The sequence below is a fragment of the Plecotus auritus genome (genome assembly GCF_963455305.1).
Source record: "Plecotus auritus genome assembly, chromosome: 5".
In the NCBI taxonomy this organism is placed as follows: domain Eukaryota; kingdom Metazoa; phylum Chordata; class Mammalia; order Chiroptera; family Vespertilionidae; genus Plecotus; species Plecotus auritus.
This window is the reverse complement of record NC_137776.1, coordinates 178,276,200-178,301,056: the sequence shown is the minus strand read 5'-3', so window position 1 is coordinate 178,301,056 and position 24,857 is coordinate 178,276,200. Positions and strand designations below refer to the sequence as shown.

General features: G+C 37.6%; 1 protein-coding gene across 2 annotated transcripts in view; it reads left to right on the top strand.

Annotated features, from left to right (window-relative positions):
- Positions 1-21,262, top strand: part of SCAI (suppressor of cancer cell invasion) — an 86,926-nt gene extending 65,664 nt beyond the window's left edge. For both annotated transcript variants that reach the window (XM_080669659.1, XM_080669660.1), the window contains exons 9-18: positions 43-195; positions 1,632-1,733; positions 2,663-2,764; positions 3,457-3,535; positions 5,185-5,284; positions 7,076-7,157; positions 13,914-13,986; positions 17,730-17,903; positions 18,095-18,195; positions 20,919-21,262. In XM_080669659.1, coding sequence (XP_080525785.1) covers positions 43-195; positions 1,632-1,733; positions 2,663-2,764; positions 3,457-3,535; positions 5,185-5,284; positions 7,076-7,157; positions 13,914-13,986; positions 17,730-17,903; positions 18,095-18,195; positions 20,919-21,065 — 1,113 coding nt within the window. In that variant the 3' untranslated portion in view covers positions 21,066-21,262. The remainder of the gene's footprint in view (positions 1-42; positions 196-1,631; positions 1,734-2,662; positions 2,765-3,456; positions 3,536-5,184; positions 5,285-7,075; positions 7,158-13,913; positions 13,987-17,729; positions 17,904-18,094; positions 18,196-20,918) is intronic.
- Positions 21,263-24,857: the final 3,595 nt, after the last annotated feature.

Genomic DNA, 24,857 nt, shown 5'->3' with positions numbered 1-24,857 from the left:
TAACTTCCTAGACTGACATTGTGTCTTGGCCCTTCTCTTCAGGCAGACCCCGTAATGGTACTGAATGATGATAACACCATTGTTATCACATCTAACCGCCTTGCTGAAACAGGAGCCCCACTGCTGGAACAGGGCATGATTGTGGGACAGCTGTCCCTGGCTGACGCGCTCATTATTGGTAATTGTAATAACCAGGTAAAGAATTGTGAAGGAAGTATGCCGAAAATCCACTGTGAAAAATAGTGCTTTTTATTATTACAGGATTATTATTTCCTTGTAAATATCCTAACACCCATTTGTGAGGAAATGGTTAAATAAATTATGCTGTGTCCATTTATGGACTATGTTACAGACATTTAAATGGTTTAGAAAGAATTTTTAATCACAAAGGAAGATACTCATGATATGGTAAGGGAAAAGAAATTTGTTATGGAGCTAGTATGTAAACAGAATTACCCCGTGTGTTAAAACGTCTATATACATATATGCATAGGGAAAAGACCAAGAAGAAATTCACCAATATCATAAAAGGTTTACCTCTGAATAGCAGAATTATAGGTGATTTTTATTTTCTTCTTCACAACTTTCCAAATCTGTATATATTGTAATCAGGCAAAAAGAGAGAGGATTATTGTTTTTTTTTTATAATATGTTTTTATTGACTTTTAGATGGAGAGAAGGAGAGAAGGGGAGAGAGATAGAAACATCAATGAGAAAAACACATCGATCGGTTGCCTCCTGCACACCCCATACTGGGGATTGAGCCCACAGCCTGGGCATGTGCCCTGACCAGGAATCGAACCTGGGACCTCATGGTCCATGGGACGATGCTCAGTCCACTGTGCCACACCAGCTGGGCAGAGGAGGGGTTATTTTTAAGTACATTTGTCAAAAGCAAATTTCAAATATATTTTCATGACAGAATAGTTGCATAATTAATTTAATGTAGTGGAAATGTAATTTACTGGAAATATGGAATATTGGAAAAGTCACCAGTGAGGATATTTTTCTATGTGCATTAGTGATACATTTTAATTTTGGATACTTCTTTACACCTATCATTTTTGTTATTGTTAACTTTTTCTAGTACTTTTCCAACTTTGGTTTTTATAGCCATTAATTCACAGATTTCTAAATTAGAATGTTTTAATTTAAACACAATGTTCTCTTTTCAAAGTAGAAAAAAGTATGCAGTCTTAAACATTGTAAAGTACCAAAATGTAATGAAGAGGTGATAAAATATGGGCCACGGCCATATTTCAGCCTCACTGTTTTGCCAAAAATTAGCATGTTTTATAGGATCTAAAATAGGTCTCTGTTTACATGACTACTTTTATTTGTTTCTAAAAGTACTTGAGGAAATGGATGGATTGATAGGCATATAGATAGAGAGATATGTGATAAAGCAAATATAGAAAAATGTTAATGTTGTAGGATCGAGTTGATAAGCATATTGGTGTCACTGTATAATTCTTTTAGTATTCTATGTTTTGAAATTTTTGATAATAAAATCCTGGAAAAGAAAATACCCAGTGTCATTAAGCGTACATGAATGTGTCAAGATTAATAATATGATTAAAGACTTCAAGGTCTGCATTCTGCATCAGTGGTCAGGTTTGTTTTCCTTGCAGGTTAAGTTCAGTGAACTAACTGTTGACATGTTCCGGATGTTACAAGCCCTGGAAAGGGAGCCAATGAATCTAGCTTCCCAGATGAATAAGCCAGGAATGCAGGTACCTTCTCCCTCCTTACGCCGTGTTGGTAACACTCCTACTGCTTCTGCTCCGCATGGACTGCTGTGATCCAGCAATGCTTTGGGTGTGAATAAAGAGCTCCCTGCCCTGGCAGCGTGGCTCAGCTGGTTGGAATGTTGTCCTGATGCACCAGGGTTACAGGCTTGATCCCGGTCAGAGCACATGCAGGAGCCAACGAATGGAGAGGTGAAGCAATGGGTCGATGCTTCTCTCTCTCTCAAAGCAATCAGTCAGTAAATTTTTAAAAAGCGCTCTCTTGTCAGCACATGCCAAGCTGGTGAAAGGGCAATCCTGGCAGGAGCAGAGACCAGGCAGCCCTCAAGTGCTGGCTCTGCTCCTGTCTGAGATAACTTTCCAAGTTGGCTCTTCTGGCACCACCGAGTTCTTTCTCTATCTCCTCTTTTTAGCCTTTGACTACCCACCCCCCAACCCCCACTCCTGGAGCTCAGAGAACCTTGACCTCATCTAGGAGGTGCCCGATGGATTCACGAAATACTTTCTAAGTTCTATTGCCGCCTTTGGTAGAAAGATAATATGCACAGAAGACATAGGAAAAGATGTACTAGCTAATATGAATTATGTTGGAACTAGAAGAAACTTGCAACTTGCATGAAGGGCAGGCTTTACTTCGAAGTCCCCCGAGTAAAGGTCCCTGGGTCTCATATATGACTATGTGTAGGTCTATGGTGGTAGATGTCACTTTGTATTTTCCAGATTATGGGGGGGGAGTACATCAGGAAAAAAACACACACACAAAAACTCTCTTGATGAAGAATAGTAGGAAATATAGATAAGCATAATAATAGTAACAAAAATATATTTGATGAAGAAGATAGTAAAAATAGGCATTAATAATTCATCTGTCAAATACAGCTTGTATGGATATTATTTTCTGTGTGTAAATACAGGAATCAGCTGACAAGCCTACCAGGCGAGAAAATCCCCACAAGTACCTGCTCTACAAACCCACCTTCAGCCAACTGTATACATTCTTAGCAGCATCTTTTAAGGTATATTTGACTCAGTATTTTTACTATATGGGAAAAGTGTGCCCTAAATGGAATCTGAGAGTCACTTCTCTTTGAATATCTGAGTCAAGAATTTAAGTAAAGTATGAAATTGAAACTGCCTTTACAGTATCCTAATCATAGTTATTTTCAGGATGGAAATTGCTTATTGCCATTAATTAATGAGACTATTGCTTAATTACTTTCCTTTCTCCAGGTTTTTATTAATAAACTACTGTAGGCATAACAGTCAGTGCAGAACTTAAAAATCCGGAGCAGGTTGCACAGACCTGCTCAGAGAAATATTTTGGTCATTGAAAGAGCTATGAGGAGTAGGGAATTCCTCCCAGAGTTTAATAGTGAAGCCATAGATGGGAGTTTGTCTTTTAACCTATAGTCAGGATATTTACTTCTCCATTTCAAGTTTTCCAGAGGACGTTTTCTAAATGACGGGCATTTTAAAGCAGAGATCGTCTTAAAAACGTTTGGCAGCCATTGTAGATTGTAGATTATAATGAATCTTGGCCATGTAGACAGAAGTTGGAACCAGCAAGAGTGGCTCTTCTCTTGGAGAAGACAGTAATATGTCAGATTAGGTGCTTGTTTCCCCCACACCTTTAAAGTGTCATGAGCTTTAAATGAAACTGTTGTTTTCCCTGTTTGTTGTTTTGTATATGTGATTTTTTAAATTTCAGGAGCTGCCTGCCAATAGCGTGCTTCTGATTTACCTGTCAGCCACTGGCGTTTTCCCAACAGGTCGTTCTGATAGTGAAGGTACAATAAAGGAATGCTCCTGTGTGAGCCGGGCTTGAATTCTCTTTATTTTCTACAAGACGATGGCCCGTAGCCCACAGACCATCTCCAGCTTTCTAGAGAGGCTTCTGAATTGGAAACCTGGTCTATTTATTGAATTGGCAATCTTATAGATACCCCAGTCTATTTTACTTGCTGAAATACTATACATTGAAGTCCACAAATCATCAGCAAATTCACATACTAAATGTGTGTGCCTCCCTATCAGATTTGCCAGAAGCACACATACATACGAAATAAATAAGCCTAATGATCTACTTCACACCATTAAAATTTTCTGAGCCTTCAGTGCTTTAGGGAATCTGGTCAGCGGCTTCATGTGGCTGAAAGTCTTTGTAGAAATCAGTACACTTTTGTAACTGCGAAAGTTCAAGTCCTTGTCATGATTTTGTTTTCTGTCCTTTCTTTATTTGGTTTTGATGGATTCAACCTATAGAATATTGGGATGCTGTTTCAGAATAAAAACTTAAAACTGTCCAGAATAAATGAGTCCAGAATGTATGAAATTGGTCAGAATAGGTGAGTAACTGGGTTGTAAATGAGGCATTTAAATCTCTGTCTGGACAAAAAAAAAAATTTTTCCTTAACATCCTTAACATTTTCCTCCTCATGTTTGTTGAAATTTGCATTCCTTTATACAATGCATGTCACTGCCATCTTCCTTGCATGACCTACAGATCCTCTTACTGTGGTAAAATGAAAACAAAACAAAATAAACCTCAAAGCCTTTTCATTGCAATGCTTTTTTAAGGGATAAAATATAACAGCATTAAATGTGGTGTGAAGTCATAAACTAATTTTTTGTAGTAAAGTTTATTTTATTTATGAATAATTATTCCCATTTCTCTACTGTTGAGTCAGATTTTCTGGGCCCCTGCTTAATATATTGACCTCATTTTACTTTTTTCAAGGTACGTTAGGACTGCAATAGGCACTAACTGAATAATCTTTTGAGAGAAATTATTCCTAACACCCCTCGGTTGCTGTGCCATTTAGGCAGGAGTTTAACTAACTGATATAACCAGTGGGCAAAGGCTAACTTCAAAACTGGAACTACAGTGGTTGGTATAATAGTGATAATGGATTTTTTCACACACTGAAATTTATTAATTATTTTCTTAGAAATAAAGATTTTTTCAATGAGAATTTTCAAGTTATATATTTTTTTAAAATTTTACTATTAATGGCTTACTTACACTTATATTTTAAAAATTATTAGGACTTCAGTCTGAAATTTCTCACATAAATAGTTTTGTTAAACCTGAGGTTTTAATTTTGCTTGAAATATAAAGATCATTTTGAGCATCCCAGATCTGCATCACTTTTATTGCCCAGAATAATGGGGTGCCGTGGATTCTTGTTTTGTTTCTCATTATATTCTGTTTGAAGAACTGAAGAGTAATTAAATGATTTTTTAAAATGTTGAACTAGGCAACATGCTGAAATCATTTAAATACTGTATTAAATGAGAATGTTAAATTTTAAAATAATTAAAATGTTTTGTAATTATCTTCCACTTTTATCAGGGAGAGATTCACATAATACCTTTGAACATCAGAATCATGTTACTCTCCAATTGAAGTCTAGGATTCTTCCCTTTGTTTTCATAGGTCCTTATGATTTTGGAGGGGTACTTACTAATAGTAACCGGGATATTATAAATGGAGATGCCATCCACAAACGCAATCAATCCCACAAAGAAATGCACTGGTATGTATTCTAGTGTCTCCCTGTCCTAAAAATTGTAGTTCTCTCTTATGAAATATTAAGTGAAATGGGGACTTTTCTAGTACTAGAAATGTTCTCCTAGGCTACTGTTAATAACACTTAATTTGAATTCTAGCAATACTTCCATCTCGACTATCCTAGGAAATTAGAATTTGGGGCTGATATATATATATATATATATATATATATATATATATATATATATATACACACACACACACACACACACACACACACACACACACACACATACTAGAGGCCCGTTGCACAAAGAGATTCATGCAATAGGCCTTCCTTCCCCTGGCTGCCCGCACCGGTTTTCCTCTGGCACCCAGGACCCAGGCCTTCCTTCTGGCTGCTGCCTTCTGTCTTTGCTCCGGGAGGAGCGCTGCTCCTGTAGCTCCCTCCACCCCCAATCCTCCCCCTCATAGCAGGCGTCCCGCTCTGCCCAGCCACTCCGTGCCTGCATGCATGTTGCCCAGAGGCCTGGAGCAGCTGGGGATGGGGCCACCGCCATCTTTGTTGTGTTAATTTGCATACTCACTCCTGATTGGCTGGTGGGCGTAGCGAAGTGACGGTTGATTTGAATGTTTCTCTTTTATTAGTGTAGATATTTTAAATTATTCCTTGAATATCAGTTATATTTCAGGTACTGTTCACATACACACATTGTCCACTAAGCTAGAAAGAGCATGCACACCAAAATTGTGACCTTCTTCGTCAGTGGCTCTCAAATACTAGTTATTGGACTTTTAGCGTTTGGGTCCAGTAGATCTTCTATGGGCCAGTGAATCTAGATGTTTAAGAAGTACCCAGCTGATTCTGATACAATATCCAGAGAAAACAAAGAATAGTAAAGGGCCCTAACTGGTTTGGCTCAGTGGATCGAGTGTTGGACTGTGGACTGAAGGGTCCCAGGTTCGATTCCAGTCAAGGGCATGTACCTGGGTTGCGGGCACATCCCCAGTAGGGGGCGTGCAGGAGGCAGCTGATCTATGCCTCTCTCTCATTGATGTTTCTAACTCTATCCCTCTCTCTTCCTCTCTGTAAAAAATCAATAAAATATATTTTTAAAAAAAGAATAGTAAAGGGAAGCCCCTATTATTTTCTGAAATATTAAGATATAGCTTGAAATACTAAAACTCTTTAAAATAGGTATAGATTTTAAAAGAATCATTGAAATACAAATCTGGTTGTGTGTTTTTTGTTTTTTTTTTAAATATATTTTATTGGTATTTTACAGAGAGGAAAGGAGAGGGATAGAAAGCTAGAAACATCGATGAGAGAGAAACATCGATCAGCTGCCTCCTGCACACCTCCCACTGGGGATGTGCCCGCAACCAAGGTACATGCCCTTGATCGGAATCAAACCCGGGACCCTTCAGTCCGCAGGCCGACGCTCTATCTACTGAGCCAAACCAGTTTCTGCTCTGGTTGTGTTTTATATGTTTGTTTTCAAAATATGTTTTTAAAGGGGCTTTTAAATACTAAAGTATCTAAATGCTGACTTCTGAGATTTTCACATTGTATGTTTAGTTCTTCTTTAAATATATATGGACTTCTTTTTAGCTTAGATATTCTTTTGAAATAATTATCTCTGAATTTTTTTCCAAATGAAACTTAATACAGAGATTTTTTGTCCTTTGCTTAATCTTTGTTTTTCTCTCGTGCTACTATGAAAAGGAGACGTGAGCAGACCTAACTGAAGAAGAAAAATTCTAAGACTTGGCGGTATAGTTACTCAGTTATTTATCATTATTATTGTTTTCCCAGCCTCCATCCTGGAGATCTCTACCCCTTCACGAGGAAGCCCCTGTTTATCATCGTGGATTCATCCAATAGTGTCGCATACAAGGTGAGTTCCGTGAGCGCCAGGGCACATGTTAGACATTATGGCACCACCCCGAGGTAACCAGTCTTAACACGTGCCTTTTCATTTTGCTTTATTTTATTTCATTTTACACAGTTTGTATTTAGTCTTTCTTTTCTTTTGAGGTTGTGCATGCTAGTCAGGATCTGGTGCTATGAATAGAAACAAGAAGAAAACGCATGAATGGACACTCAGTGGAAAATAATAAATCCTCCTGCAGGAAAAAATATTCAAGATTCCCAAGATCTCTGGTGGAAGGTTTACTTTTGTTGTATAACCCAGAATAATTTTCTTTTATAGAACTAGAAGTACGTGGGCACATTTTATTTTCTAGTTTTGAGACCTTTCCCCCATCTACACACTTGAGCTGCTATGGTTTAAGTGCCATGTTTTCCAGTTACAGCCATTGAATATCAAAATAAATTGTTTTATATGCACTTATTTAAAAAAATGGTGAAAATAAGTAAAATGCTGAAGTAAGTGACAAGGATATAACTTGAAAATCCTTTGTTTTATATTTTGCTATTGAAGCAATGTTTTGCAGTGATTATTTAAAGAATGTCAGCAGCAAAACACTTTAAAGTAGGATAGTAGATTTCAAACTATAGTAATTTACAGGAAAATGAAAACAGAATTTTTGGAGTCCTTTGTATGTGGTTGGAATATTTCACTAGTGAACAATATGTTCAGAAATATGCTTGGATCTGCATATTAAAACTGCCATTTAAAACTGTTTCTGTTGTGGATGTTCATATAATTAGATGGAGAAGCAAGTATTGGTAGGTTTATTTCAGGAGAGCAGTGGACGTGTCTGGTAGCCAAGCATATATTTTTCATCTAATTTTTATGTTCAGTTTCATTTTTTAAAGTCTGAATTCCAAGAGCATCCAACCTACCCTACGCTTTTCAGCACATTGCCTGAAAAGTCAAGTTTACAACTTTGATTTTGGGGAAAACTAGCTGCCACTTTTCTTAAATCTGGTGTATGTTGTTTTTAATCTTTTTGAAGGGGTGATAGGTTGCTGAAGGAAAGGTTTATTAGCTATCCCATTTAAACTTATAAAACGAGGGGAGTCCAGGCATTGGTGTCTTCACAGAATTCCCAAGAAGCATCTGTGTCTTTGTCAAAAGAATTGTTTGCTACAGTTCAAAGATGTGACAGGATATGTTGATGCACCAGGTCAAATGTATTGTGTATATGCTCCAGCATGCATTGAGAGTGTTTTAGCAACCTAGTAATTTCTCTCAACTTAGAGCAAAAGACAAAGAGAGAATATTAAAAGCAGCAAGAGAAAAACAGTTAATTACCTACAAAGGAGCACCCATACGACTGTCAGCTGACTTCTCAACAGAAACTATGCCAGCTATTTCGAGAGTGCCCAGGATGATGCTCCAACCAGCTGAGCCACACCAACCAGGGCTCTCAGTGACCATTTGAAAAGTTCTCCCTGCTGTCTTTTTCCTCCAGGCCGATGTGTTTCTGTTTGTTTTGCCTGCATTTGTCATATTAGAGACTCTCCTCAGAGTATTGTAATTTTTGCCTGTCTGCTCAGATTTAAGAGTGGGAGCTAGGAAAATAGAATCTCAGGTGGTGGATAGGGCTTGTCACGCTGAGCTGCTCCTGTGACAGTCTAGTTGGACCAGTCAGTTGGCTAGTCTCTGATGTGTCTTTAGGTCTGTCTTCATGGTCTCGTTATATTACCCAGAGCAGACTCAACTATTCTGCCTGGAATGTAAAGGTTTGATTATCAGCATTAGGCTATGTTTTCCCTCAAGTCTCTGTGTCTGTGTTTATCTTTGTATACACATGTATCTTTATGTCCCCAGGCCTCACACCTAAAAGGTTCTTAGTAAATATATGTTGAATGCTTAAGTGAAGATAGGTGCTATTATCCTTATAGCTGAGGAAACTGCCCGTGGAGGTTAACCTGCCTAACTGATTCCAGCAGCTTTTGTCATTCCAAAACCCCAGCTCTTCCCACTTTGGAAAAGAGGAGGTTTGCGTGCTAATCTGAGCCTCGTTGAAATGCCAAGATCTGTGTAACATCTGGCCCACGTTGTGGTTCTCAGATTTCCACTAGAGAATTGGCAAGTGGAAGTGGCCTTGTCTGTACTAAGGTAGTACTATGGGAGTGAAAAAACCCCATGGTCATTCTGAACACGTCTTTTAGTACTGCCTTCTTTTTTTTTGGAAGAACAACCTTTGAGTGTTTTAGTAATTATGACAAGGCTGGATCCCTGCCACTGAACGTGAATTACTCATTTGTCAGACAGTCGTATTTATCTAAACGGCCTTATCCTCGTTGACTGATGGCTGCAGGTTGCTGCAGTCTATTAAGGCAGTCACTCTCCTAGCAAGATGATGACAGCTCGTCTGCTAGTCAGCCCCACACATTCTGTTTCTTTCTTGCTCCTTTGAAAGTGTTTGGCATTCTATGGTTACACTGTGAGGTCTAGGTTTTGTTTCTTTAGACGTAATCTGTTGTGACTTGTTAGACTTCTTGAATGGGAAGGTTGGGATTTTTCATAAATGCTGGAAAATTCACAGCCATTGTCTCCTCAAACACTGGCTGTACCCCAGCTTCTCTCTCAGCTCCTTCTGGAACTTTGAAAAAATCTATATATCTATATCTATATCTATATCTATATATCTACATATCTATATATCTATATATCTATATATCTCTATATCTCTATATCTATATCTATATATCTCTATCTATATCTCTATCTCTATCTCTATATCTATATCTATATCTATATCTTTATATCTATATATCTACATATCTATATATCTATATATCTACATATCTATATCTATATCTATATATCTATCTATATCTATATATCTATATATCTATATCTATATATCTATATCTATATATCTATATATCTATATCTATATCTATATCTATATATCTATATATCTATATATCTATATCTATATATCTATATCTATATATCTATATCTATATCTATATCTATATCTATATCTATATCTATATCTATATCTATATATCTATATCTATTTCTCACTGTCTTCCACATCTCTTGACTTCTCTTCTATATTTTCTAACTTTTTTTTTCTCTATTTGAGATTTGGATAATTTCTTCTGAGCTACCTTTCAATTTACAAATTCTTCAGCTTTGACTAACTTGCTATTAAACCCATTTGAGTTATATGTTGGTTGTGGTTATTTTCATTGCTAAAGTTCTCTGGTTCTTGGCTCATGGGTCAAAGCATATCGTCATACTCAAAACAGTGTATGTAGTACAGTAAAGGATACAGAGCAAAATTAGCAAAAGAAAAAGGTACATAGGATGAAGTCCAGAGCAAAATAGGCTCAGACTTCTAAGAGTTTTCTCCCAGTGCAGTCACACAGGATGTCCCTACTTCCCCAGCAACAAGCTGAGGCAACGCGGCTAAAGTGTCTACCAGGGCAGCTCATGCGGGACTTGTTGCCCAGGATGTTTACTGGGGACTGATCATGTAGGCACCCTGTGCCTGGCACACACCAAATGCCAAGCTCCCAGAAAGAAAGCAGGTGTTCAGCATAAACCATCTTGTTTGCACAGTCCGGGTAAAGTGAGCCGTTCTTATCGGTTCTGCTAATGGTGGGAACTCACCCAAATCTACGTTCCCAGAAGCCAGCCAAGGGCCAAACCTTGTAAGCAGGTCCTTTCAGAGGATAGCCGTCCGGTTTGTTATGCCAACCCTAACTCTTCTCACACAGTATCTAAAAAATCAGATGAGAAGTTGATCGCAAGGGCAGCAAAGAAAAAGGAAGCCTTGGGACATAAGTAGCGGCCGTGTTCCTTTTGACACTATCCAAGAGCAAGAGCCTCATGGCCAAGGACGTAGAGGCCGTCTGCAGTGTGGGAGAGTGCCCAGGCTGCCTTCTCTGAAGGGTGCGCCTTAATATCATTCAACTTACTCCCTTTGTTTTGGTTACAAGAAATTTCTCATTTATTTTAACTATTTAAGTTTTTTTGTATTGATATTATATTTACAAAGTCATAAAATAAAAAAGGCATTAGTGAAATCTCTTCATCCCTCCAAGACCCAGTTCACTCAGTTACTAGCTCTCCCTTTAAGTGATCACTTTTGTCTGTTTATCCTTCTAGAAAAAAACTTTAAATGCATATATAAGCCAAAACACATACATAGCCTTTAGTCTTCTTTGCTATATACTAGTAAATTGTAGTAACATGCCATACACAACTGCTCTATCTTACCTTTTTCACTACTAAGAAATGTTGGAGATCTATCCATGTCCATTCATAAAGAACTTATTCTTTCTTGTAGCTGCATTGTGTCCCGTGGTATGGTTGTGCCATAATTTATTCTACCAGTCTCTTATTGCTGGTCATTTGGTTGTTTCTAGTCCTTTACTATTAGTAACAATGCTACATGGAATAATTTAGGACTTGCAGGTTATTTTACAGGTTTGAGAGAGTATATTGACAGGGTAAGTTCCTAGTTATGGGATTGCTGTGTTGATGGACTATGCATTTGAATTTAATAGATCCTGCCAAATTGTCTCCTAAAAAATTTGTACTAATGTATACTCTTATTTATGGGTATTTGTTTTCCCATATTTTTGCCAATAGCATATATTTTCACCTTTTAGTATATGTGCCGCCGAAGAGAGCACTATATTTTCAAACTTTTAGAAATTTTGCTAAACTGATGTATTAAAAATGGTAATTTAGTGTAGCTTTGATTTTCTTTTATCAGTAAGATTGAGTACCTTCCATACATTTGAGCCAATTGTATTCCCTTTTCTATTCTCTTATCTTTCACCCATTTTTCTATTTAGTCAGTAGACTTACAGATTTGGAGAAGTTATTTCTATATTAAAGAGATTAATCCTTTGTAATGTGAGTTGCAAATATATATCCCAGAACATCATTTTGCTTTGATTTAGTTTATGCTGTATTTTATTATATATAAGCCTTTGATTTTTTGTGACTAGGTTTATTAATCATAATAAGGAAGATCTTCTAGGTTACAAAAATAACCCTTTCTTATATTTTCTTTCAGTACTTTTATTGCTTAATATTTTACATTTAAATCTTTGGCATATTTTATCCAAGTGTGTGGTTTGAAGTATAGAGCCAACTTTTTTTTCTATATGGTTATCCAGTTTTCCCTACCAATTTGAATTGTCATCTTTATCGTATATATTCAGCCCTGTCTGTTTTGGGATCTAATTTTGTACTCTCCATTCTCTTCCATTGGTCTTCTGCCCACTCATATGCCAGGGCCACATATTTTTAATTACTGAAGCTTTAAAGTATGTTTTAATATCTGATGAGTCGTGTTCCCTCTCAGCTCTTCTTTTGAATGCAGCGTTTTCCTGACTAGTCTACTTTTTCCTTACGAACTTTAGAATTACTTTTTTCAGTTGCAGGGAATGGAACAATTTTTTTTTTTTAGGTTGGTTTACATTTTAATAAATTAGTATAATGACATCTTTAGAATGGGTTCCTGTCTAAGAACATAGTATGTCTTTCCATTTGTCCTAGTCTTTATTTTTATGATTCAGGAGTGCTTTAATTTTTGTTTTGTTCACATCTATTAAGTTCTGTCTTATTTTACCAACCAGTTTATAATGTTACTAGAAGCCTGGTGCACGATATTCATGTACTCGGTGGGGGCGGGGGGCGGTGCGTCAGCCTGGCCTGTGCCCTCTTGTAGTCCGGGAGCCCTCAGGGGATGTCCGACTGACAGCTTAGGGCAGCCGTGGGCAAACTACGGCCCGCGGGCCGGATCCGGCCTGTTCGGCTGTTCTATCCGGCCCCGCGGAGCCGTAAGAGCGGAGGGTTCTCTTGCTCTCCCCTCCGCTCCTTTACTTTGAATTTATATTAGTTCACACAAACACTCCATCCATGCTTTTGTTCCAGCCTTCTGGTCCAGTTTAAGAACCCATTGTGGCCCTCGAGTCAAAAAGTTTGCCCACCCCTGGCTTAGGGGGAAGAGGGCCGTCAGTCAGACATCCTTAGTGCTGCTGCGGAGGCAGGAGAGGCTCCCACTGCTGTGCTCGCCCGCCTGAGCCCGGCTTGTGGCTGAGCAGCGCTCCCCCTGTAGGAGCGCACTGACCAGCAGGGGGCAGCTCCTGCATTGATCGTCTGCCCCCTGGTGGTCAGTGCTCATCATAGCGACTGGTTGATTTGCATATTTGCCTTTTATTATATAGGATTTCCCATGTAAATCTGCCTTTAGGGAAAGGATATGCTGAAATCATGCAGAGTATTTTTTGAGTGTCAGTTTAATTCTCACTGTAAATTAACATCATTCTGAGTGAGCAGTTAATGTGATTCACAGTGAGAGATGGATCTACGCTTCACAGACCAGTAAGTCAGGTTTTCAAGCCTGTGAGGCTGAGAGCCAGACGTTAGGCCTTGGAAAATTCACCCTTGTGAATACATCTTCATCGTGTGTATTGCCCAATGGGTGGCCTCTTGATGGATGGCCAGATGACCTCTCCCTGTAACACTGCAACCGTATCTATGCCTTTATTTTAAAAATCGATAGTTCACTTAGTAAATGTCACTATTTTAAGAAAGCCTATCATGCATAGTAGTTTATACATGAATGGCAGCCTCTTCAGCTGTTACTGATGTTTCTGCAGCTGCTTATGAGTCAAAGAGCCCAATCTGAACACTAATGATGTGCTTCGGAAAATTACTATCTTCGGTCAAACCTTTAATGAACATCTTAATTCTTATATGTTACAGAATTTCACAAACTTATTTGGACAGCCACTAGTCTGCTTGCTTTCTCCTACAGCATATCCCAAAGCTTTACAAGGTATGTTCTGTTGTTACCTCTTACATCCATAGGTTACAAGTAAACACTGTCTACATTTGTAATAATACTTACCTTTGTTTTCCCACCTATAATGTGGATTTATGGTGTTTAATGTGGCAGGTGTCAATCTGAAATCAGCCCAGAAGTCTTGCCAACTACCAGACGTCTTTAATGTGCTACCATTAGGCCTTGAGACAGTTCTCAAAGAAATGGCAAAACGTTCCTGAGAAAAGGGTGGTTTTGGTCCCTCACTCGTGGGGAACTCATGATTTATGAATTTTAAAATGTGTTCTGCAGCTGCTTGTTTGGGTGAGCTTGTCCTCTTCCATCTGGCATGATGTCCTGTATCACCAGCTACACATGTAGGCACCGTTTAGGACTGTAAGGTTTCTGGTCGAGAAAACTTCTCAGCCTCTGCCCAAGAGTTAGGGTACCCTAACCGGCACAACTTAAGGGCTTCTTTTATTCACGTTCTACCTTGTTGTATTTTTAAAACAAAAGAACCTCTTCTCAGAGTGACAGAGAGATAGTTGAGGGTTCAGGCTGTTTCTCAGATGAAGACGAAATGAAAGACTTTTACGAATTTGTCCTTGATTGGCAGTCCATGCAGGCTGGTTCCAGCGCCCAGTCATTAAGCTGGTAAGATACTAAACAAACCTTGCCGCTGTTTTAGCAGTGCTTGTCGCCATTTCACTGTTGCCCTGGCTGTGAATAGAGCCGCTGTCCCTCTGTGGGAGAGGGCCTTTCACTGCTACTTCCCAGCCAGAAGTCTTGTCTGCTGACATAGTTTGACACAGGAAGTGATGGTCAGCATTTGAATGCCTGAGAGAAGCTGGAGACTTTCCACCGTTGTTTCAAGGTAAGTTCTGCTATTTTACAGGGAAAATCGTGTAGAAGTACTAAGTTCCTGTATCCAAAAGTTCAGTTACTAAGGGATAGAACTTACCTTCGAACAACGGTAAAATTCTCCTGCTTTGAGGACTCTGTTAGCCTGTTGCTTATCATTTCTGGAGAAGTGTAACCCCTTCCAGTTACTTGAGAGTACTTTTTGCTATCATTTTGTCCTATCAAAAGGCAATTTTAGCCTGGCTGGTGGGTGTAGTTCAGTGGTTGAGCATTGACCCAGGAACCAAGAGGTCACCGGGTCAGGGCACATGCCCAGGTTGCAGGCTCGATCCCCAGTAGGGGGCGAGTAGGAGGCAGCTGATCCATGATGTTTCTGTCTCTCTATCCCTCTCCTTTCCCCTCTCTCTAAAATTCAGTAATAACATGTGTTGTTGTTTTTAAAAAGAGGCAGCTTTAGTTTAAATTGCATGGTCTGATGGGTTAATAGCAAGATTATTTGGTCTGAAGGGCTTTAGGGTAAAAACACAGGCTCTGGAGGCAAACTGATTGAATTTGAATCCCAGCTCAGCTGCTTACTAGCTGTGTGACCTTGGGAGGTTCCTTAGCCATTCTGTGCCTCAGTTTATTTCCTATCAAATGGAGATAATAATAGCATCAGCCTCATAAAATAATTCAGAGTACATAAATAGTATTCAGTATGTGCCAACTATCATTATTACCAATATGCTTGGTTGTAGTATATGTCCTTAATATTTTTTTAGTCCAGTATCCTCTTTTGTGCTATAAAGCTTAGGCCTTTAATCCCTAAATATGCCCCCTCTGGACACAAAACTAGCAGATACCTAGTATTTGGAATCTCAAAGTAGGTTCCTGCACCTCTGATATCTAAAGTCTACAGTGTTTTATTTTTATTTTTATTTATTTTCTTTATTGATTAAGGTATTACATATGTGTCCTTATCTCCCCATTGCTCCCCCACCCCCCCTCATGCCCTCACCCCCCTGGTGTCCGTGTCCATTGGTTAGGCTTATATGCATACAGTGTTTTCTTTATCCAAGAGTTATTTCATTCATTAAACATTTATTCAACGTTTATTTATCAGGTACAGTGCTAGGCATTGGAGGTGACACTCGGACCAGACAAACACAGTCATGTTTCTCACAGAGCCAGTTGCCTGGTAGAAGATATAGACAACCTAACAGACAGTCACTGTTGATGCTATTAGTGTCTCATAGGAGGAAGCCTGTGCAACACTTGAGGAACTCCTAACCTGCCTTTGAGATTGAAGAAAGTGCAGGAATGATGTCTGGAGTGGAGATGAAGGATGTGTAGAATTAGATGAGCATGGGAAATGGTTGAAAATTGGTATTCTAGCAGAGAAATAGCGTGTGAGCCCTGAGATGAGAGCTCTGAGATGAGAGAGTTTGTGGGACATGTAGATAAATTAAAAAGTAGCTCCTGCTAGTTACAGGGCAGAGTTTGTGATCGTGGGACTGAATTATGAAAAACCTCTTATGATTCAAATGGAGGATAGTGGAGTGCCATTGAAAGATTTTAAAGAGCAGTAACATTAAAAAGCATTCCGGCCGAAACCGGTTTGGCTCAGTGGATAGAGCGTCGGCCTGCGGACTGAAGGGTCCCGGGTTCGATTCCGGTCAAGGGCATGTACCTTGGTTGCGGGCACATCTCCAGTGGGGGGTGTGCAGGAGGCAGCTGATCGATGTTTCTCTCTCATCGATGTTTCTAGCTCTCTATCCCTCTCCCTTCCTCTCTGTAAAATATCAATAAAATATATTTAAAAAAAAAAAAAAAAAAAAAAAAAAAAGCATTCCGTTTACCTTATGTAAGGTGAATTGGACAGGAGCATTGATGGAAATAAGGAGATCGTGGTGGCTGAGCTAGGACAATGACTGGTTACCTGGCTTCAAAAGGTGCTAGCCCAGACAACCAGCAGGACTTGGTGACGGAGAGGAAGGAGGCAGAATGGACTTCAGGTTTCTGGCTGAGATGCTGGCAGAAACAATGATACTAAATAACAAGTAGATTTATAAGAGAACCAAAAGGGGAAAAAATTGTTGTCCATTTTTGACATGTTGAGTTTAAAGTTACCTTTGAGAGTTAGGTTGATTATAGAGGAATAGAGCAACTCTGTCCAATAGAAATATTATGGGAGTCACCTATGTAATTTTAAGATTTCTAGTAGCCACATTTTTTAAAAAAAGTAGAAAGAAACTGGTGAAATGAATGTTACTAATGTCTTTTTGTACAGATGCTTTGAAATCCTACGTATATTTTACACTGTAGTGTGTCTGATTGGATCAGTCACATTTTAAATTCTTTTTTAAGTGTCCAGCAGCTCCTGCAAGGCAGCACAGTTCTAGAACTAAGGAGCTCAATCTAGGCTGCAAATGGAGAACTGGGAATCGGTAGGCATATAAATGATAACCGAGATTATAAGAGTAGGTGAGATCAGCAATGTCTCAGGCCAAAGGAAAAAAAGATTGATATTTAAGGGATAGGTGGAGAAAGAAGAACTCACCAGAGTGAAAAAGACTGGCAATCCTAGAACTCATCAGAGAATTCTGTCAGGAACTGCCTGTGATCCAGTCCTGGCCATATTTGGGTAAAATTTGTTAGTTGGGGGGAAAAGGCAAAGAAATACGTTCGTGTCCTGTTTCTCTTTAGTTTACTAGTATTTAAAGTTAGTTCTGCAGAAAGCAATATGCCTGGGACATGTTTTGTAGTTCCTTGCAGAATCTACATCGTTGAATTAAGACTTAATGATATAGCTTTAATTGTATACATTGTCAGTATATTAAAATGTTCCTCAAATGCATCTCTTACCTTTTGCAAAACTGTTTTCTATATAAATATATAAAACATGTTTGTTATTACAGATCAATCTCAACGAGGTAGCCTCTTCACGCTCTTTTTGAACAATCCTCTAATGGCCTTCCTATTTGTCTCTGGATTGTCAAGCATGCGCAGAGGCCTATGGGAAAAGTGTCAAGAATATCTTCGAAAAATCAACCGCGATATTGCCCAGCTACTGACCCATTCACGTTCAATAGGTACCCTACTAACCTAACTGCACACGTAACGGAACGTACTGTAATGGTTTAAAATTGTTTGAATTGTTTGAATTTTCAGAAGTATTGGTTGAAGGCAGGAAAGTTGAGAAGGTTTTCCTGAACTTTCCTTCCCCTTGGAAATCTATTTTCCCTTTAAGCATCTTTTTACTACCCCTTTCTCCTCTTTGCAGATCAGGCATTCCTCCAGTTTTTTGGAGATGAATTTCTTCGCTTGCTTCTCACAAGATTTGTCTTTTGTTCAGCCACCATGAGGATGCACAAGATTTTTCGGGTAAGCAAAGAATATTTTAATGATTAATCCTACCATTTTAGGTATTTAACCATCATGTATTATATTTTACCTGTATTAAATAGAGTTTGGATAGATCCAAAATCATATTTACAAATTAATATGTAAAGTATTAAAGATGGGCAAAATAAACAACATCTGAGTACCTACCACCCAATTTAAGAAGTAAAACGTTTTCTTTACTTTTGAGGTCCCTTGTAGGTTCTCTCTAATCCTATCTTCCTCTCAAATGAAACTACAATCCTGATTTTTATAATTACATTCATGTCCCTTTAAAGTTTTGCCACATGTATTTGTATTCCTACACAACATATTGATAGATCCATGTTTTAGGTATTCTACAACTTGCTTTTTTTCACTCTTTATTATAGTCCTGAGATTCAGGCATGGTGATGACTGACTATAGCTTTTATTCATTTGTTTTCACTGCTACATAGGATTTCATGGTTTGACAAATGTAGCTCAAATTACTCATCTTACTAGTATTCTACCGATAATGGACATTTGGGTTATTTCCAGTTTATAAATATTATAAACAATGCCATTGTGAAATCTTCTATAATTTTCCTGGTATACATATATAAGCCTTTTTCTGAGGAATACCTAATAGTGGAACGTGAGAACAGATGGTTTAGGTATATTCAACTTTACTAGATAGTGCGAGGCATGTTGTAAAGTGGTTGTATCAATAATTTACACGGTACTAGCAGTGTGTAAGAGTTGCAATTGCTCTAGTCCTTGCCAACATTTGTTGCATTCATACTTTATAGTCTATGCGAATCAGGTGGGTGTAAAGTAGTAGCTCATTGTGGTTTTAATTCGCATTTCTGGAATTACTGTTGAGGCTCAGCAACTTTTCATGTGTTATTCTGTGTTCTTCTTTGTGATGAAGAGTGTGTTCAAGTCTTTTGTCTGCTTGGTTCTAAGTAGTTTGTTTTTTTCTGTGTATTCAGGTAACTATAAGGCACTGTTCATTGAGGTTTTTTAATTTTTAGCTATTATACTTTTCATTTCTCTCATTGTACTTAGGTTTTCATTGTGCTCTTGAGTGTATATGTAATAGGTAAAGTCCTTATCTGCTAACACTATATTCTCTGTCATTTATAGTTTTATTTTTATTGTTTTTCCTACTGGTTATGGGTCTCATATTCTAATTTGTATGCCTAGTAATTTCCTTAAACTGTGGGCACTGTGAATTTTATGATGTTGAATTCTGGATTTTGTTGTCTTTCTATAAAGAGTGTTAGAAAGAAAAAAAAAGAGTGTTAGACTTTGTTCTGGCAGGAATGAACTTACTTGCAAATTTGTTTGACCTTTTCACAGTTTTTTTTTTTTTAAACTTATTAGGGTGGATTTAGAGTAGTGTTAGCATATAGTTAGAAACTTATTTCAGTCTAAAACTAAGAAGTGTGATTCTTTTGGGGTCTCTTTCATATGTTCCGTTTCAACAAATACTCTCCACTCTGGGGAATGCTTGCTCAGAACTCAAACATCTCCCAACCCTGTGTGAGCTAAGAGAATTGTTCAGCTTACAGTAGTCCCCCAAGTAGTTCTTGGGGTTTTGTTGTTGTTTTTAGGGTTTTTGAACATTCTATCGTTATCACTCATAATAATTAGTATAGTAAAACAAAAATTTGGTCTTTGTAATGTGTAATGAGTGAGGCTTGTAGGAATAAGAGAAATAGAAATGACATTTGAATATAGGACATGTCTTGTGAGATGTGTAGAAAAGTAGCAAATTCTTCAGAAAATTTTAAATGTGTGGTAAAATTATGGTCTATAGAAATTACCCAATGAAGACAAAATTCCAAATGAGAATTACCTGATTCTTGAAATTGTCATCTTCTTTGGCTTTCGTGTAATTACAGAATTATTATTTTCTTTTTATTATTATTTTCTGTTCTTTTTTTTCTTCTTCTTAACTTTCATCTCCCTTTTTAGGAACTCTTTCTTTTTCACCTTTGTTAACATTCTTAGAAATCTCATATATTTTTATGGCTGCAATATTTCTCTGCATGCAGATTACATCAGTGTTTACATATACTGCTCAAACTTCTCTTCTAAGATACAGCCCTAAATTTTCAAATTCTGGTTGGGAAGCAGTTCTGTTTTTACTACCCTGTTACCACAAATAAAATATACCTAAAACCTGAAGCTTTCTACTATCCCCAGGTCATCTTCTCTTTTACTTCTCTTTCTTTCAGCTGTTCCCAACCCTTCTCTCAAGTCCTGAAATCTTAGTCATTTTGACACCTCCCTCTCCTGTAGTTAATTTCAAAGGCTTATTAATTTGACCTTCTCAATGCTTCTCATGGTTTTTCTCTCATTTTAATTTCTGCTACAGATCTTCTTATTCATGTACTTAAGAAATACTTGTTGAAATATGCTAGAATTTCTCCCCTAACAAGTGGTAATTGTATGGTTTCCACAGTACCCAGAAATGATCAGCCCCAGTAAATATTTGGGAACTAACTCACAAAATTAATAGATTAAGTTGAACCATATGAAGTTATCATTTTTTTAAGATCAAAGTGGTCACATGCCAGTAATTTTATATGTTCAAACATGTTACCAATAAGAATCATACCAATATGGAAGAAAAAGACATATTGTTACTCCTTAATATTGTTAATGCTAACAATAATGTTAATGTTTATAATTTTCTTTCATTAAACTATAAAACTTGACTTTTCTCTGCCTGTTAGGAAACACGGAATTACCCAGAATCATATCCACAACTGCCAAGGGATGAAACGGTGGAGAACCCTCATCTCCAGAAGCACATTTTGGAATTGGCATCCATTCTGGATGTTCGAAACGTGTTCTTTGAAAATACCTTGGATGACTATTAAAACAAAAACCCTCTTGTTGAAACACTTTCATTTGCCACAGATTTTAAATGGTGCCGTTTTCTAATGTGATGACAGACACGTAGTGGTGTTACTTCGTTTTTATTTTTTAATTTAGGACCACCATTTTAAAAGCAAACCTAAAACACTGTTCAAATGTTTAGGGTGACTGTTTTAAAATACAATCTTTCAGATCTTTTAAAAACTCGCTTAATTTTGGGATTTTTATTTTTTTGGTTTTGAGGTATGGATACTTGCCTCCAGCATCTCATCCTACACTCCAATATTCACTGTTCTCACTCTTCGAAGAGTAAATTATTTATTTTTGTATAATGAGGAAAATCCAGCTCTTAAACTTGGACCTTACAGTGTAATTGTTCACAGAGAGGAAACAGCCAGCATGGACTACTAAAAATCTAGAACAGAGTCCTGCCATAATATTTCTTTTCATTCCAAGTTAGTAGATAGAAAATGGGTGAAGAGTATAATTGAGACAGTTCTTGAAATCATTTAAATTGCTTAAATACTGTCAGAATTTCAAAAACTATATAAGATTGATTTGCACCTAAAAGCTAAAGCTTTAATTGGGATCTTAAGAATGATAAATATCATTTGGAATGTGTGAATCCTGTCTTATGAGATATGTTTGCATATTTTGTTTCCTTTGTTAGACTTTGAGTGCTAGAAATGAAAAAGAACAACTTTTAAATATTTCACTTAAAAATCAGATTGTCGGCTTTTTAATACAGTATTTCCAGTAGGAGTTCTATTTAAATTCTTCATTCAGAAGGTCAGGTTTAAAGACTGTCTAGATTGAAGTCCGTGGCGTACAGTACAGAGTTTGTAATCTTTTTGCAGAGTTAAAGTTTGTGAGACTTCAGAGTCAGAGATGGTATTAATTTTAGTTGGGGGCAACCGAATTGTTATATAACCTAAGATGGAAGTTGTTTTGCATTGACAATTTGGCAATAAGATGTTTTTTAAAACTTCTTGTACTTAATATTTTATATTCACACACAAGTTTTTTATTATTTTAAATAGGACTCAGTGTATAATATAAAGATTTTTGTGTTCTTCTTCTCTATCATCCCCTTCATAATTTCACAGGTACTAGCTATGATATTTGCCTCCCGCCCCCTTTCCTTTCGACTCCACTCAGAAAGTTATGTATCAGAAGTCCTTCTACTTAATTTTCTGTATACAGGCTCACATTCTACCTCTGGCAGGCAGTCCCAGGGGAAATGAGATGATTGCTTTTGGTGCCTCTTTCCTATGTCCCTCGGGAAATTTTATTGTTATATTTTAACTTAGTTTTCATAGAGAATTACTTGAGTCTGAGCTATTCATATACTTGTTCTAATTTGCTGATACTATATCTGATATCTTGAAGTTATTGTTCTTGGTTTTGGGGGACTTTGTGGTGTTTTATTAATTAAAAAAATTTTTATTGATTTCAGAGAGGAAGGGAGAGAGAGATAGAAACATGAATGATGAGAAAGAATCATGGATTGGCTGCCTCCTGGATGCCCCTCACGGGGGATCCAGCCCGCAACCCAGGCACATGCCCTGACTGGGAATCAAACTACAACCTCCTGGTTCATAGGTTGACGCTCAACCACTGAGCCACACCTGTTTCATTAATTTTTTAATTATTTTTGTTCTTTTAAACATATTTCAGAAAGCTTTGGGAAAGATATTCTGGATAGAGATTACCTTTGCTAGTGGGTTGTTTTCTGTTATCAGATAAAGACCACTTTCCCTTTTTCTCAGCCCCTTAATAAATTCACCGCTTTCCTGTCACCGAGGTTTTCACCTAGACTCCAGCAATAGACTGGCCTAGTTGTCTGACCTCTTGTTTCAATTCTCCCAAAGTTCTGTGCCAGTAACGTTCCTAACACAGGAATGCTTAAAATGATATTGTACATCCTGAGCTTTATCCTCACCTGTTCAGCATAAAGAACACTGGTCTGAAAACTAGGAGTCCTGAGTTCTAATCCTGCTTCCCTGATAACTAGCTGTATGTCCTTAGCAGGTGTCTACATGTCTCTACTTTTTAGCATTCTAACCTGTAAAATGAAAGCATTGGCCCTAGATCCTGTCCAACTCAATGGTTCTATAATTTGAATTCTTGGTTCCAAAAGATACTGATTTCTCCACCCCCTATCACCTGGAAAACTAGTTTTCCTGATTTTAGTGTACACAACATTTTCTTTTCAAGATCATATTTAACTAGTTTTTATTCAAGAAAATATCTGGGTCTCACTTAGTTGTTGTAGAAACTAGTTCAGAGAGAGAATCTGAAATATTAGAGCTTCTGTGATTAGAAATCACAACTAGGGTTTAGATGATGGCATTGGCTTCATTTTAAAGCGAACCAAAGTGATCTGGAGAGGAAAACTGCTAGGAACGGCTAAGCTCTTGTTTCATTCAGGCCTTCAAAAAACATGTCTATTGAACAACTGTGCTCCGGATTTTGTTGCAGGCACTGGAGAAGCAAACAAAGTAGAGACGTAAAAATTCTCGTCTTCATGAAGCTTCATTCTAGTAGGCGAAGGCAGGCAGTACATACAGCAGCTAAGTAAGTTTATATTAGGAAGTTATAAGTAGTGTGAAGAAAATCCGGGGCCTCGTAAGGACAGTTCTCCGTTTGTTTTGTGGCAAAGAGCAGTGTAGAAATGAGTGATCAGGGTAGGCCTTACTGAAATTACCTTTGTGCAAACAATTCATATTTATCTCCTCTGTGTGTGTATGGTTTTACTTTTTATTGTGAAAGTTTTACACATAAACAGAGTTTAATGAACCCTCTTGTACCCACTACCTAGCTTCTACATTTAAAAAAATATATTTCTATTGATTTTACAGAGGAAGGAAGAGAGAGATAGAAACATCAATGATGAGAGAAAATCATTGATCGGCTGCCTTGTGCCCCGACCAGGAATCGAACCAAGACCTCCTGGTTCATGGGTCGATGCTCAACCACTGAGCCATACCTGCAGGGTCAGCTTCTACATTTTAAGGTGTTACTTTAATTAAGGAAGAAGAAATGTAAAAGGACAATCACCCCAGTGGGCTCTAGATGGCAATGGCAAAGAATCTCATTTTTTTTCAGTGCAAACTGCCCCCCTTTAGAAATATAAAAATAGCAAGCTTATTATTTATTTATTTTTAGAATTCACAGAAACTTAAATATTGGAACTAAGAACAAAGCAAAGCAACAGGAAAGGGCACGTCTTTGTTTTCCAATTGCACAAACTCCCCCTGGAGATTCTGATAGTCTCTGACCTCTCGTAAGAATCACCGTAAACAAAATAGAAAGTGTAAGACTGCAAAACGTCAGCTACACACAAAACGAAAGTAAGCACAATGGAATTATTTTCTCTTTCTTTTCCCACATATTTCTGAAGTCGGTAGAGTACTTATCTTCCCTATTTTACAGAAGAGAAATCTAAGATACTCCCCCGAAAATAAAAAATTTGTTTATTCACAGTGCTAGTGTTAGAACTCAAATCTCCTACTCTCAGCCCAGTCATTCCTAGTAGTTCAAGTTTTCTATAATGAACAAGAAAGAAATAAGAGATTTATATTTTGGCACAAAGATTATGGTATTTTTAATATCAAATATTAAAACCAGTAAATGAGTCAGCCCTAGCAAATTTTTATTTATTAATTATTATAACTTATAGTCCATAAGTTAGACATTTTGTCTTTGATTTTAGCCAGTGTATATATATATATTGTGTGTGTCTGTGTGTCTGTGTTTTCTTCTTAGGAAGTGGTGCTCTCAAAACCTCTCAA